General features: G+C 35.5%; 1 protein-coding gene across 1 annotated transcript in view; it reads right to left on the bottom strand.

Moving 5' to 3' along the window:
• Window positions 1–4,037: 4,037 nt before the first annotated feature.
• The window catches only part of LOC149803164 (ERI1 exoribonuclease 2-like), a 38,969-nt gene continuing 26,864 nt past the window's right edge, over window positions 4,038–16,142 (bottom strand). Inside the window, exons 7-9 of the mRNA XM_089953894.1 lie at window positions 15,992–16,073; window positions 8,491–8,576; window positions 4,038–5,546 (exon numbers count right to left, since the gene is read on the bottom strand). Of these exons, the coding sequence (XP_089810020.1) occupies window positions 4,038–5,546; window positions 8,491–8,576; window positions 15,992–16,073 (1,677 nt within the window). The remainder of the gene's footprint in view (window positions 5,547–8,490; window positions 8,577–15,991; window positions 16,074–16,142) is intronic.

Genomic DNA, 16,142 nt, shown 5'->3' with positions numbered 1-16,142 from the left:
ATAAATAATCATCCATTAGAAAATGTCAAACATGAAAAGCTTGTAGGTGTGACAGTAGATAATTTATTATGGAATGACCATATTGATAAGCTTTGTAAAACACTGTCATCCAAAATTGCCCTACTCAGCAGAAGCAAGAAATATTTACATTCAGAAACTGCCATTTTTCAGCACACGATAGGCTATACATGGCGGCCAGTATTAATGGTGGAGGAAGGACCCGGGAAAACTCCGCAAAGAACCACCGATCCATGAGAAGCTACTGGCAAGCTGTCTCACATACCCCCATTAGCCGAATATGAGACTCAAACCCACGCAGAGGTGAGATGGCAGTGAACCATAATGGAGAGTGCTTTAGGCCGCTCAGGGCCCCAATTATGTTTGAAAATAATGGAAATATCAGGCATTGATTAGCTAAAATATCATAGCCTCAACTGATATTTTGGATAGATCGAGGCTTCTCCAGACGAAGAACATATGAGTACAAGTATTAGTACTAGGGATACAAGTGCTGATTGCAAAAGGAAATCAAGAGACAATTAAATATGGTACATCATTAGTTAGCCAACAATAAATTTGACAAAGCCCCGCAATCCACATTTCAATGCAGAAATAAACTTTACAAATTAAAAAAAAAAAAAAAAATTCAGGTAACTCTTAATCTTTAAAACTTTTTGTTTCAAGATGCTATACTCTAAAGTATGTTGGACAGAACCACTTTGTGATGACTCTACAGTACCCAACCCCAATAAACTCCACTCTATCAATCTGCACAAAAATGTACAAACAAAAATAACAATTTCTATTTCACCTGAAAAGTCATTTGACAAAATACACAAAAGTGTTATATGTAGGAGCTACATTCGTAAAAAGCCACTGTCCTAAATCTGTGTAAACTTTCAGAACTTCCATTTTATCCATACAGTAATAATTCTTCACCCATGATATATTTTCTTATAATTCCAAATTATTAACTTTGTGAGTGAGTCATTAAGTACAAAATTACATATAAGATACATACCCAACATTTACTTATATATCTAATCACAAACCTAGGGATCATCTACACAGCCACCTAAACAAAGATCAGTAACTGTATACTGCATTATTATATGCTCATTTTTGTCTCCGTTAACTTATTTACATTGTCAGAACTGTATACATTTAGCATGTGCACATGAACTCCAATGCAATTCAGCCAAAGGGGGTAATTTGTGTTATGATGTTGATCAATTATTCTCAAAGAACACCTGTAGAACACATGTTCTGATAATAACAACTGCTGTACCTCTACTTGATATTGAATACACCTAGAATTGATAACTTATTACCCTGTGTGCCCACACAGTCATATACTTCATCTCAAGACAGAGAGAAAAGGAGATTTCTATATGGCAGCCATGCTTTATTCCAATAAAGCTAATTTACATCAAAATTTGTGAGCATAGTAATGATGAATTATTTGTGTTAGATACATACAGAAAAGAGTATATATGTGTGTATGTTACATCAAGATATTATCAGATATGGTGTTATCCTTGTATTTTATATTTTACAGAATTTTAATTTTTGCATTTTATAATTTATCTTGCTGTACTTCATGTCTGTATTTATTTGAACAGTGAGGTATATAGTAAACTGCTATTACATCCATACATACTGTTTAACAATGTTCCTCATCTCCAAAGGAATATTTTATTTAACGAAATAAAGGTAATTCTGCATCGTAATGGTCAGTTTTCTAGCTTGCATCAAATTTAGCCAGACATTGTAAAGACAAGCCTGTGAAGAACTGTTAGTATATATATGGAACAAGAACTATGCCTGAAACCAGACCTATAGACAAAGCATAATGGTTCGTGTGGACAATGGTGGTACCATAAACCTTACCATTGTCATGGCAGGACACACACAAAAATTAACTCTGTGGTGTAGCAATTTCAAAGACAAAAAAAAATGTAAATAAAATTTGTTCCGATGTCCATGGTTAGTTTTCCAGAACTTAGAACAGAACACGTAAATGATTTTGGCCACTAAAGCAATGTGTGATAACCTACACAAAGAGCAAATTTTCTTTGTCTATAACTTTATTGACATATCAAGTTGAAAAGTAGTAAATTTCAAAACTAAATGTAAACATTCCCAGAACATGGATACCTCACCACGGTGCCTGAAATGACCCAAATACAAACTTTACCACAGGTGTAATCGACAGATGACAGACATGGGTGATACTATATACACTGATGATCCTACCACCGTCATCATGGGGCACACAAATTGTAAAACTTTAGAACTTTCATATCTGTAAAAATTATTACATAATTGCTATTTAAAAGCAATTTGTTACTATCTTTAAAGGTTTTCACACCAATAAAAAGCGTTTGTAAAGTAAAAACTAATCTGAAAAGCTACCTCAATAAAGTAATTACCTGTCTTATCAGTTATAGCCTTGAGTTCCCAGTGGCCAAATTACAGTAACAAGCTCGCATTAAGCAATCAACTGGCCTAAAAGGTTACTTTTTCTACTTCACAAAGATGGTTGTTTAAAAACTGCACGATTGAATAATTGGAATTTACAATTGTAAAACCACGATATGCAATTTGGAATTGCTACTAAATTTAAGTAATGTCCATACCCCATATTTTCATTACAAATTGGAAACCTTCTTATGATCCATTACTACCTGATCTCTTTGCGAGTAAGAAAAACATTTTTATATATAAAATACCACCCATTTTTACTGCTATTTGGAACACATTTACTGCAGTAAAAAATAGCCCATATGATGTGACTCGTATTATCATTAACCTGTTGTTAAACACATCTCCATTTAGTAATTTATGACAGTATTAAATTAAATGGGAAATATCATAGGCTCTGTTATTAAAACGGTTTGATGCAATCTCAATGACCTTTCTAAACTGCAAATCAAGCTGCAACAAAAATATTTCTCCTACGAATCATCAGGGAACACAAATTCCTATGTCCAAATATCCTGAACAGCTAAAAATAATTATCTGGCTGGCCAATTTTTAAGGAAATAGCCCAACATTTGTATTCAAAATAAAAAGAACAAATTTCTAACTTTGTGACAGCTTTCCATGCAACCCGTCAGTGGATTAATATTGGAATTTTTCACACCTGGTCATGCCCGAGTTTTCACTGTAAATTCCATTCATGAAATTCTGACACAGCTTTCACTAAATTATTCAAACTTAATTGAAACTTTACATTATCTATCTTATCACATATTTGACAAACTGCTGTTTTAGTAGAAACAATAAAAATAATTTCTTTTTTAGTAGAAACGTTGAAAAAAATAACTTCAGTTTGAAATTTTACACCTGGGATTATCTCCGTTTTCCAAGAACTAAGAAATTCCCCAGATTTGAGAGAATCATCAAACATTCCTCAAAGAAAACAAAACTCAGGTAACACAAGATATTATGACAGATTTTCTTTTGTTGCTTCCAGCTAAATGTCTAAAAATCAAACTTGCCATGAAAGAAATAAGACATTTATAACTCTGAATTAAAGGAAGCAGGTTTGAGATGTTAGGTAAAATTGGGGCCAAGTGCCACTTTTATGACACGATTCATCTGATCAGACTTAAGATGTATATCCAAAGATGTCTACATCCAACTGCAAACAGCACAGACCCATATCGGGCCATCACATAGTAAACCAGCAGTTCAAGAATTATTTGGTTCAACTTGCGATTCATGGAAACATTATAAATACTTGATCTGCCATTGCACGTTGCAAAGAAGGTCAGTGTCTATGTGCTTCATTCTACTTTGGTTTTCAAGAGAAAGGTAAAGATCAAAATTTGCCATAATACTGCATCCAGGAGTCAGCAGGGTCATTACTATGATATTCCCAGTAACCATATTAACTGTGACAATAAATATCAGTTAAAATAATTTTGAAGAGCCACCACAGCAAAGTATGGCAGGACCAGATCTTCCAGTGCATTGAGCAATGGCAGATCAGGGTCTTTGCTGTTTACAGAAGGGTGTACATTACAAAGAGATTATACTCTTACTGAACTTCGGACACCAAGACTTTTCCTATTTGTCACACCTGAGTTTTGGTTGATCATACTACCATTAATTGTCAAGTTTCTGGAGTTATTGTGTGAGAATGATTTTTCAGAATGAGTGGAATTTGTGGAGTTCTCCCATTTAAAGAAATTGCAACCTTTCTTTCTTGTATCATTACCATCCTGCCTGCTTGAGCATGTGAAAAAAAAACGACCAATGTTTGGTCCAGGTGACTGAACCATACGACGCTTGGCCCTACGGCCACATTTGCAGAGAGGTGGGGTGCTCTTCATAGATAAAGATGCATTTAGCCTGGAAGTGTTTGGAGTTTCAGATCCTGAAGGTGACACAGTTTTAAAGCTCAAATTACCAGGTATTTTGTACGTGCCAAATGTCCTGCATTGATCTGCATTTGATGGTTGCACCAAAGTTGGTGTTTTGAACTGACTTGTCAACCTACTGGAGATGGATGAAATGTTAGGACTGAATGTGTAAGATAAATTTCTATTATGGTCTATAGATTTTCTTGGAATACATGATGTATTTGGAGTTTTAAAACCAGTTCTGTCACCAGCAGCAGTTGTTCCACAAAAAGGTTGATTATTCCTTGTTTCCTTGGATGTAGGAGGATTAAGTATTGTTTTTGTCAAGTATTTTTTGCTTAGGACAGAATTTTCCTGACATTTGGGATTAGGAGATCTGAACCTGCCTGGAGAAGATTTCACCTTTTGATTGATACCACTGCCTTGGTTGATTGATCTTGATTTATTTTGGCAATTCAAAACTAAATATTCAGTATCAGAGTGAAATTCCTTTGGAGAACTTGAAGTGTCTGAAGTATTCACACCTATATTCACATCAATACAAGCTTTAATGTTGGATTCCATTCTGTCATGGTTTGAGTTAACAATATTCATGTCCAAAACCCTTAATTCAGATAAATTTCTGGTCATTTTAGGACCTTCTGCCAAATGTTTAGGACTTTCTGGATCTCTGTAGATCTCAGAGGATGTGAAGGCCTGGCCAGGTACAATCTTAGGAATTTTGCTTCTCTGTTTACTGCTTCTAGGTGTGAGTTCAACTGAGCGCTTTGATCCACTTTTTATTAATCTTTGTGATACATCCACAGTTTTGTCTTTGGAGGAATCTTCAACAACAGAACTGACACTCATTCTATTTTTGTCAGGTAACAATGGGCTTCTTTTTTCACAGTGATAATTTTCATCTCTTTTAATGTCCTTTGCTTCCATACCATGATGTACAGCATTACATTCAACATTGTAACCTGTTCTTCCCTCATTCACCACTTTTACATTTGTGTGCTTTTGTTCACACTTCTGTTTCTTATTACCAACATGCTGTGTATCAGTCACATTTTCTGGCATGTAGAGAATATCTGGCTGGCCAAACACTTTAGATTCCCTATGATCAAATTGATTCTTCTGGGGTAAATTGGATGTGGGCATTTGGATAGTTACTCCAACAGGAGAATTCTGGGGCTGTAAAAAAAACAAAAACAATTAAGCTCATTAAAAAGTTTATTGCAGTAGTGTTTATGTGCATATGCATTTTATATACAAGAAAAGAATCTTCAGAAGAGATAAATTTTATTTAGAGTATATTTACAAACAAAATGGTCATATTAGGAATGATGGATACTGAGCAATCAAACAGACAAACCAAGAATTGAGGTATGTTATAGCAACTCTTAACATTAACACCTTGATGCAGCATTTCCAACCCAGCTCAAACAGCCCTTATATGACAAATGGTACTTGAGTTTTCAATGCCTACACTAACTATAGTTGATCAATGGCAAATGTTTAAATGAAACTTCCTAGATTGTCGTAACAACCTTTGTCACATCCATCATAGTTCATCATGATGTAGTCCCATGAATTATATAGTTCAAAGTGATAATTAAAAAGATGGTGTCATCTACCTGTCATGACCAACTAGAGTTATACTGAAGCCAATGATTTCATAGTACCAAAAAGAACATCTAGATTGCAAGTTTGGTACATACATACACATGCATGCACACACACACTCATTCATATATACACACACGGAAGGTGCCATAAGAATACATTAAATGGTTTTGAAGTTTTGCACCATAACAAAAAGTATAAATGATTGATAGATGAACGGTATGTCTAATGGACAAACACATAAAAAATATTTAATCATAAGAATTCATTACAATAAAAGACACATTCCGACAACTTTTCTAATATGTATACCATGTCTTTACGAGTTTCGGTTCAAATATAAAGTCAGAGTAATGGCTGGATAAACAAATGAAGATATTAATTATACTGAAAATAAAGAATTGTAAATAGCAAATGACTGTTTACACAACTAGCCTAATATATGTACACTTAAATGGTTCTGGAGTGTTACCGGATAAAAAAAAGATCAGGATAGTGCTTGGATGGATAGAAAAATGGATAAACATTAAAACTACTGAAACTGTAGAAATGTGAATACCAAAGAGGCAGATCTAAACCACTAGCTTAATATGTGTACCAAGCTTCACTTTTGATATCTTGACCAGTTTCAGAGTTATGGTTCAAAACAAAAACATCAACACACATGGACATTGCAGTAGTCATATCTTGATGTAATAAATGCACATGGAGGGATAGAAATTAGGTCCCTGTGACATACTTTTGATATTACAGTGCAGTAATCTTCAGAATGCAAAAATGTATCAAGTTTCATGACTGTACAAGCAAGTGTCCATTAAGAGGGCCAAGTAGACCCAAGACTATTCACCTGTCTGATAGCTACCTAACAGCCAAATTCATGTGCAGTTTGCCAAGAAAAATCACCTCATTTGACAAACTACTCTTATTCAACTCATCATGACAGATATTATCATTTAAATGCAACACAGACTGCTTGCTTCAAATGAAAAACCGCACACTTAAGTCAGTCCTCTGCATAATCAATTTAAAAAATGAAACACACATTACCATCATTTATCAGCTCATAAATGAAATGGACACTTATACTGATAAAATGTATTTCAATGCACTGACTTGGTGGATTGAAATCAAATGCATACAAATGTTCTTGTCCAACTTTGAAACTGCATAGTCCAAGAGTGGAGGGTATGGGATTTGATCAGCTCTGCAATGGTAGCAATATTTTAATGGTGGATCTGCAATTTTAGTAATGTTGATCGGATCTGATGGCAGACAGGATCACTTGCATGCCCTCAACACCAGAATGTTTTCTCAAATCTGATATTATCCTGTTGAACAGTTTTCATATTAATTCATTTAAAGGCATTTCTATTTTAGTTATGGTGGATTTGATAACTGACAGGCATATTTTGTACAGATTTTTGAAAGCTATGCCTGGATGCTTCAGTCAATTTCTGTCAATACATTTCTGATTTCGATGATTTTGCTGGGCAAACATATTTTGTAGTCTGCTTGTTCTATGAACGATCATGTTATTTTATAATGTTTCTACCCTTAAAAAGGTATATAATGAAACAAAAGTCAAATTATCATAACTATAGATTTCAAACCAACATAAAACTTTATTCTTTAAAACACTGTTCACAACAATTCTGGTAACCTACAAATTAGGCCACGATGCAATTTAAAAATTTTTTTTATAAATACCATGTCCTACAAAAAACTACTTAATCAGTATTGGCTAGGTCATTCTAGAGAAGAAGTTGAAAGTAGATGTTCCACCCAGCTACTAAGGAAACCACACCATTGCTAGATGTGAAGTTGGTAGAGAATATTCTAATATCATTATCAAGTCGGATCTGTTCAACAAAGTATGTCAAAATAGATTTTTATATATGGTTACTAGGGGAAGCCACACTACTGCTATGAGAGTTACTGTGATGGGCAAAACAAGTTGGATGAAGCACCAAACCATAAGCTCACCAGGAGGCTTGGCAATTTAATGACATAGCTATCCAAGAATCCCACTTTATGAGGGTAAAATTTGTACCAATACAGTAATATTAAATCACTGTTCAAGTTGAATAAAGCAACTTTTGACAAAGATATATTACTTTCAAATTCTTATCACATAATCTTTATGTCACTGATGACAACACCATTGCCACCACTGCTACCATCAGCAGAAAAGTGGTAGATATGTATCACCATTCATAAGCAAGAAAAAATGAGAGAAAAAAATAAATCAAATTATACATAAAAGTCATCATAAAGACAAATAATTAAAAATCAAAACACAAAACTCTCAATTGTGAGTGTCCATTCTGCCTTCCAATATTTAACATTTTATGCTTTGTTTTCTTAAATACATACTGGACTTTCAGTTTGTGGAAATTCTGGCTTTTAGTTTTCACTATTAAATTCTCCAAAGATTTCTGGTTTGTGGTCCATGATTGCACACTTTCCCCAAGAAAAATGTCCCCACTATTCAGTTTTTATAAATTTATTTGACCTTGATAGTTTTGGTGATCTTCATTACACAGCCATCACACATCATTCTCCAAGCCAGTTTGGCAGTGTTCCTGGCATCATCAAGACCTGCAAAATAAAAGACATTACAAAAGATAATTTTCTCACTTTGTACACAAGGTTTGAATGTAGACACAAAATCAATGATGGCAGAGCTCAGCTAAACTGAAATAGAAATAGAATGCCTCCCACTTACTCTGTAAAATATTTTAGCTAAAACGCTCAATTATAGTGTGGAGAAAAAATGTTCTGGATCAAGTTCAGGATAAGGAAAATCCCCCATGAAGCTAGGTAACTTCTGTGGTATGCCTGTCAAACGCGTTATGATCCCACTTACAGGCAAGACAGGGATTCCATGCATTTCAAGGTATAAACTTGAGGCATTTGATAATTTCTCCTTACACATGCTAGATGAATCCCATGCACTTCTGGGTATAAACCTCTCGAGGCCTATGGTAGTATTCTACCAAATGAACAGAGCCAAACAAATTTACCATACAATCTCGAAAAGTTTTTAAATGCCAATAAATCTGACAGCTTCAAATAAGTGCAAGTAAACTTGGGCAAGAAAAAAACTATCAGGCGAATTTTTTTAAAAATATTTATATTTCAAGACCAATTATTGCAACTTTCTATCAAAATCATGAACTGGCTTTTATTCAATATCTGTGCATCTAGAAAAAGCAAAAATATTTTGGATCAGTTTATTATGTTTCTCCAAGAATACTTACCCAATCACATTAACATTAGGAAACAACATTCCGTTAACTCCCTAAAAGATGAAAATTGCATTTTCCATCTGTATCATATAAACCAAGGTGATGCTTGTTTTTAATTGAATATTAAATCAACTAAGATGAGTGCAATTGCAGGGATCTTGAGAGAGTTTTAAAGTAAATGTGATCATGCAGACATTCTTGCAGAAATTTTCATTCTCCTGCAAATATTCCCCCATCACATCATTATGATAATAGGTAATAGAAGGAGGAAATCCCGAGCTTTCTACCGATTCCCTGGGCATCCTTTTGTGGGAATAAAGGCTCGATCCATTATGCGAAAGATAACCCACTCTCCCAGTCAGCTGATCTGAAACACATGGGGGGGGGGGGGGCGGGCCTATGAAGAGGCTTATTGAACTTTTCTTACCAATAACATTTTTACTGGACAATCCAGCAAAAGCACTAAACTATTGCCAATAAGGAGTTGTGTTGATGTCAACTAGGTCCAGTGTTTATCTGGGCTATAGCCACTGTACCCAGATTCAAATCTTCTCTCTGCAAAACCATGTCTGAGAGATAAAAACTCAGAGATGTTGATTGTGCATGCCAGCCAACAGACTATATTGTGTCTCAGATGAAAACTTCACATTTGAAGGTGAGGATTCCTGAGAATGGGCCAATTCTGTGACTGAAATCTTCATGAGGTGGCTAATCTTTTGAGACTTCAGAGTATGCCGGGCATATAAACCACTTCAGTCCTGTTGATTGGGTTTGAAAGGTAATATCCTCTTTTGCGACATTCACTGGGCAAAAGAGCCGTATCCTTGTTCTACCACTTTTCTCAATAAATACAAACCTCAGCACTTGAAATTCTATCACACAAAGGAATGAACTGTGCAGTTGTTGCAGTTTCAGAAGTGCTGGTACTGGATTGGCAAAGTGCTTCAGGTTTACCACTGAACTGTTTTTATAACTTGTTGATGCTTTATTCACAGCATTTCTGCTTCAAAAATGTCACAAGTCTAGTTAATCGGACATGATCTTCAAGAGCTACTGAAGCAATGATCTGTAATTTGCTTTGCACACGAACTGCACATCATCTGTATGGCTTAATTCCATTTTACAAAAGTGTTGCCAAGTTCTGTAGGTTCCATTTTTACCAATCTGCAACTCAATGCAACCCTCTAGTTATTTGAATGACAATTTATTCTTCATATCCTTATTAATATCCTGCACTTATTTCCTTGTTTTCCCCCATAAAAGAACCATTTTCCTCCAATGATTTTGCTTCAATATTTACAGTTGACATTTCTTTTACGAAAGTGAATGTCCGAAAAGAATTGTTCAAACTTAACTTTCATGCAGGTTGATTGGGTAATCACACAACCGAGATATTTCTGTCTATTTTGTCCAAAAAAAGTTTGCAGAACACGGCTAATATATAATCTCTCAATTATTAGCCCTCCATTTGTCTTCAAATATTTGCTCATCTAAAATATGTCCTTGGAGAACGACTAACTCTATGGATCCAAGATTATTATTTCAGACTGGGTTTGGATCCACTGAAATGATATGTATCTTGCTCACCTTGCACAAGTCATAAATCTGATAGCACTTTATTGTACCTAAGATCCACACTTCCATGTTATCTGTAATTGTCAGATATCATGGAGCAGTAGCCTTTGATGGTAGCAGGGCAAATGTTTCTTCTCGAACAGCCAAAGAAAAGAGTCAGTCATATTTTGGACTGAGGTACTCAAAGGGACAATGTTGCTGACTTTGCATCAGTCTCTGAATAACTACCACTTTCCCTCATAAACCTTCAAACTGGAGGGCCTTCTTGCACATGGGATTTTCTCCACAATCAAAGGTATGAATTCTTTCTGTTGCAAGACTCCTATGAAAATAACAAGCACAAAGAAGAGTCAGTTTAGACAGATATGGAATGTTTGTGACCAAGGCTGATTGAGAAGACTTGACTGGAATTTTCCTGAGCAGATTGATTGCTAAAATAAGTAGATCACTGACACAGGATTTGTCCCATATGACATAGACATACAGAACCAATTTGCAGTTCTCACCCATCAACTTCTGGATTATTGTTTTGGTACTATACTGTGAGTGGGTAGACAAAAGGTCTACAACCTCTCCAAACTGATTAAAAAACTGTCCATGGCCCAGGCTTCTGGGTCAGGCACTGGAGAAACAATAGAGGGCAATGTGCAATTCCAACTTATCACTGGACACCTCCAAAGCATGCAATCTGATGAAAGACTAGTTGATGGAGGGACCATTCAGTATGAAGTTGTCCAATGAGTAGGACTACTTTTGTGCAAAGATGGTTCTTCTGGAAATGATTGGTGATGAATATAGTCTAAATTTTCAGAAGGCATACGTGAAGAGGCATTTCTTCCATTCCCCACTTGCCACTGACAATACTGAAGCCCAGAAACAGGTGTTCTCCCCAATCATACATACTGGCATAAATATGTACTGTAACCTCCCAGCTTTTGCAGAGGAATTCCTGTCCTGAGCCAATCATGGTTGTGTCACTGACACAGAAATTATACTCCCTTGTTCAGGATTCTGAGCTTTTGATCGAGTGAAATTAACACAGGGTGCCATTGAGCTAGCAATGTCATCCATAATGGGCATGTGAAAAGACAGTCAAGCAAAAGCAGATCTACTGCCACACTGCGTAATCCAAGAAGTTGCAAAATCTATCATTTTCCCATTTCCATTTTTTATGCTGATTACGTTAATTCAATTAACAGACTAAATATCAGCACAAAAGATGAAAATGGAACAATTACAGACTTTCATGATACGTCTGTAGTGATTCCTCACAGAATTTTTGTATCACATTTGCTCTCTTTAAACAATCCGCAGCTGTTGTGAATCAAAATGCAACTTTTGTTTGTTTGTAAAAATCTTAATCTTGGATTGTAAAAATTTGGAAAATCAGAATTATTGGTTTTTAAACAAATTTTTGAGATGATCCCATGTAAATCTGGATAAGTGACAGGTCTATATATCATGTAAATGTGTCTGAAGTGTACAAGATTGAGGCTGGTGATAAATTCCATACCCAGATGGACAAAATGTCAGTATGACTTTCCAGGTCCTTAAAAAACCTAGGTGACTCCAATGGGATAGATTGTTCCTGCCCTTGAAAGGAAAAGAACTTACTATATGTTTCTCATTGCTGTCATTAAAACAAACTGATGTGGGAATGGATGAAGTCAACCGGAACAGGATGACAACGCAATTCATAATCTTTTTAAATGTCATTGGGCCGACATTTAGATCTACTGGAAGAGCCTGAAACTGGTAAATATTCCTTGGTATACAAACAAGGAACTTTTATTATGCCAGATGAATAGGGACAAATAAAAGTATGCATCAGTCATATAGAGACTGATGGTTAACTTGTCCCTTCTAAGAGTCAAATCGATCAAGTACTCTAAATCTTTGAGAAAATTATGTATTGGTTGAGGCAATTGGCCTTTTGCACAAGGAAAAGCCTGGAATAGAACCCTGCAGATTGTTGTTTTCAATCAATCTATACCACCTTTTTGTCACTAAACAACCAGATCTCCAGCTGCATAATTTTCATCATTCTCTAAATATGATGGTACATGTCATGAGCAGAGGATGAAAGAGGGGGCTAGATAAATGAAATCAATGCCCTTCCAATACAACTTAGATCACCTACTCCTTCTATTGAAATAAGAGTGATCCAACAATAGGATACCTAGTTAGTGACTCAATGGCAAGAATTAGAAGGTTTGATGAATGAGAAGCCCCCTTTTAAGTTTGCATCCTACACTTGGCCAGTTGTTGCCTCCTGACATTTGAGTGGAATCATAACTGAGTATATGATTGAGCAGTAAACAAAACCTTATCTCTCTCTCCTTTGTATTTGAGACTGACTGTGCCTGTAAGTATGTGGAGGATCAGTGTACAACTTGACCAGTTTCTCATGGTTCTTAACACTCTTCAGTGGACCAAATATCCTGACCAAAGAATGCAGACACTATGTTCCATAACAGGATGTTCCAACATCTTCAACACTATGGGCCACATGAACCAAAACTGTAAAGTTAATGGGCCATACATGATATACAATAAAGTAATTATACTATAATTATAGAACTGACTTTCTGTATTAGCACAGACCACAAAAAATGACCTGAGGGCTACATTTGGCCAAACGAGCCTGTAGTTAGATAAATCTGCTCCATATAAGGGGGCACTCACCAGTTATTATGTACTTTTGAGAGAGTGATGTATGAAAGTTGAAGTTGTTCGCATTTAAAACATGCACAATGGAGAGAATGTTGGCATACCTCTATGCTACATTAATGTAATGTGGATATTTCTTTGGATATTGCACTTTTTGGAAATTGTACACGATTTAAGCACACTGCTAACTAAAATGACTGCTCCCTTACGCTAAAACAATCAGCCTAAAGTACACTATCCATAGCAGCTATTAAAATATGGAAAATGAATTTTGCCAGACTAGACAATACCAGCTTCTGAAAGTGCAATGAATGAATTATCAAATATATAAAATGTAAAAATGTTATTGGTTCTTTTTTTATACAATTTACCTCTGAAGTTCAGGAAGTGAAAATGACCAAGTAGAGCTAGCACTTTTTTGAAAGGTGCACATCTGGAATAAGGCCAAGCTGTATACTCTATAACCCATATTACACCCATCAATCACACATCAAAATAAAGGGAATTAAAGGTTCTTTGAATTATACCTAAGATATACAAGGTCTTTTTTAAACAGCCAGTACAACCAGTGAAGAAAGCAGGGGAAATTCTTTTTCTTTTAAATTCTAACCCTATGCAAAATACGCAACTGCTTTGTGCCACCTAATGTACGTTTAGTGCAGGCCAGGCATACGTATCCTTATTGGTCATGAGCCTTGTGCATTAAGTCCACTTCATCATCATGGTTTAACTAATATGACATGAGTAATGGAAAAAATTAAAATTCAACATGTGATAGGCTATACACGGCAGCCAGTATGTCAGCAGTAGAAAGAGCCTGGGAAAACCTCATGAAGAACCACTGACCTACATGAAACTATTGCTTTCTGAGATATCCAATTTGGCAGGACCCAGAGACTCGAACCCACAAGGAGACAAGATGTCACTGATCTGAAATGATGAGTGCCTTAGATCAAGCAGACACCAGGGCTCCCAAAAAATGAATCAATTAACTTAATGTTAATATGTGGCAAATACGACTCGTTATTAAATGAGTGAAGAAAACATGCAGGGAGCATGAAAACATTAACACACTTCATGTTGGAGAAAATGTCAGAATAAATAACTGACAAAATTCACATAAATATTGATCAAAATAAAAGAAATAATGCACACTATCTACCTTACTATACACTAGAATACCAAAATTCAAGATGGATGGTTTCAAACCACATAGCATAGATTAAAGACAATTTTCAGGTGTGAGTGTGTGAGAAAAACAAGAAGTAGCAGAGCTTAGGTCGTAACATTCAATTCAATGCATGTAAGATATCACAAGACATGACTAATGTAAAATTTTGAAAACCTATATTTACTTAATGTAATTTTGTTTCATGTATCAGTCTTCACAAACAAAATTATATACTAAAACACACTGAAGACCCTTGATAAATATTTATTCTAATTAAATCTACCAATGTGTTCAAGAAGTACAAATTGCCATAGAACATTACTTCAGAAATTGACCTCAAATTAAAATGTAACCATGGTGTGATGGATGGACATAAAAATGAATACTGCCTCATTTAATTATATATCTTTTTCTGATGCAGAAAGCTGATAAACTTGTCATGAGACAGAGACAATGTATCTTCAAAGAAACTAAACTTACTGGATACAGCTATACTTAAAATATTTGTGCATTAGAAATTCAATCCCCTATCTGAATGCAGCCATGTTTTCTCAGCAATTTGTTTGGTTTTGGTGTTTTACAGCACAACACAAGTAGGTTATTTAGAGCTGAAGCTGTTTCAGTAAAGGGATTTTCCAAATGACACCACAACAGCTGACCCAGGCTGGTCAGATGGTAGGATTCAAACCCGCACCTTTTTGGTCATGAGTGGCATGCTAACTACAGAGACACCAAGGCTTCATGCGATGTTGGTTTTTAATCCATGGATCATGGGTTAGATACCATCCCAGGGCAGGCCTAGGTTGGCTGCCAGTATGTCCTTATGAAAGGTTGTTGTTGTTATAGGGTTTAACACCATTTTTCAGCACAAGATAGCCTATACATGGCAGCCAGTATAAATGGTGGAAGAAGAACCCTGGAAAGAATCACCGCCCCACGAGATGGCAGTGATCAGTAATGGTGAGTGCTTTAGACCTAATGAAAGGTACTTAGCTCCAACTTCTTAACATGATATAACCAATAATGTGTTAAGAGTACTATTAAAACCAACCCTGTCTGAAAGCAGTCAATGCTTAATCTGAGGTATCAACAATTATAACCCTGGCGCATATTTTCAAGATTTATATGCAAGTATTGATAACAAAAGGTACATGTCTAAAATTTCAAAAGATTTTATGTCCCATTAAGGCATATATTATTTTTCACTTCTTTCAACATCTTTCAATCCCATCACACTCTTTGAATCAAATTTCCTTTTATATCAATTTTCAGGTACTGTGGTGGGGCATATGTATTTCATTAACATGTTTCTAGTTGTTCTTGGTGGTTTTATTTCAGTGTATACCAACCAGAGTGTTCTCTTCCTTGGAAAGATATTCCTAGATCCTCGAGTGCTCCATTTAACCCATTAGGTTTTCTTCCATAGAATTTCTGTAAATGAAATGTTTTAAACTTTATATCCAATTTTTGCCTTAAACTTCTGCAGATAAAATAATACAA

Source organism: Sinohyriopsis cumingii, chromosome 3 (genome assembly GCF_028554795.1).
Source record: "Sinohyriopsis cumingii isolate HCF-2022 chromosome 3, ASM2855479v2, whole genome shotgun sequence".
Taxonomy (NCBI): Eukaryota; Metazoa; Mollusca; class Bivalvia; order Unionida; family Unionidae; genus Sinohyriopsis; species Sinohyriopsis cumingii.
This window is presented reverse-complemented; position numbering and strand designations above follow the sequence as displayed.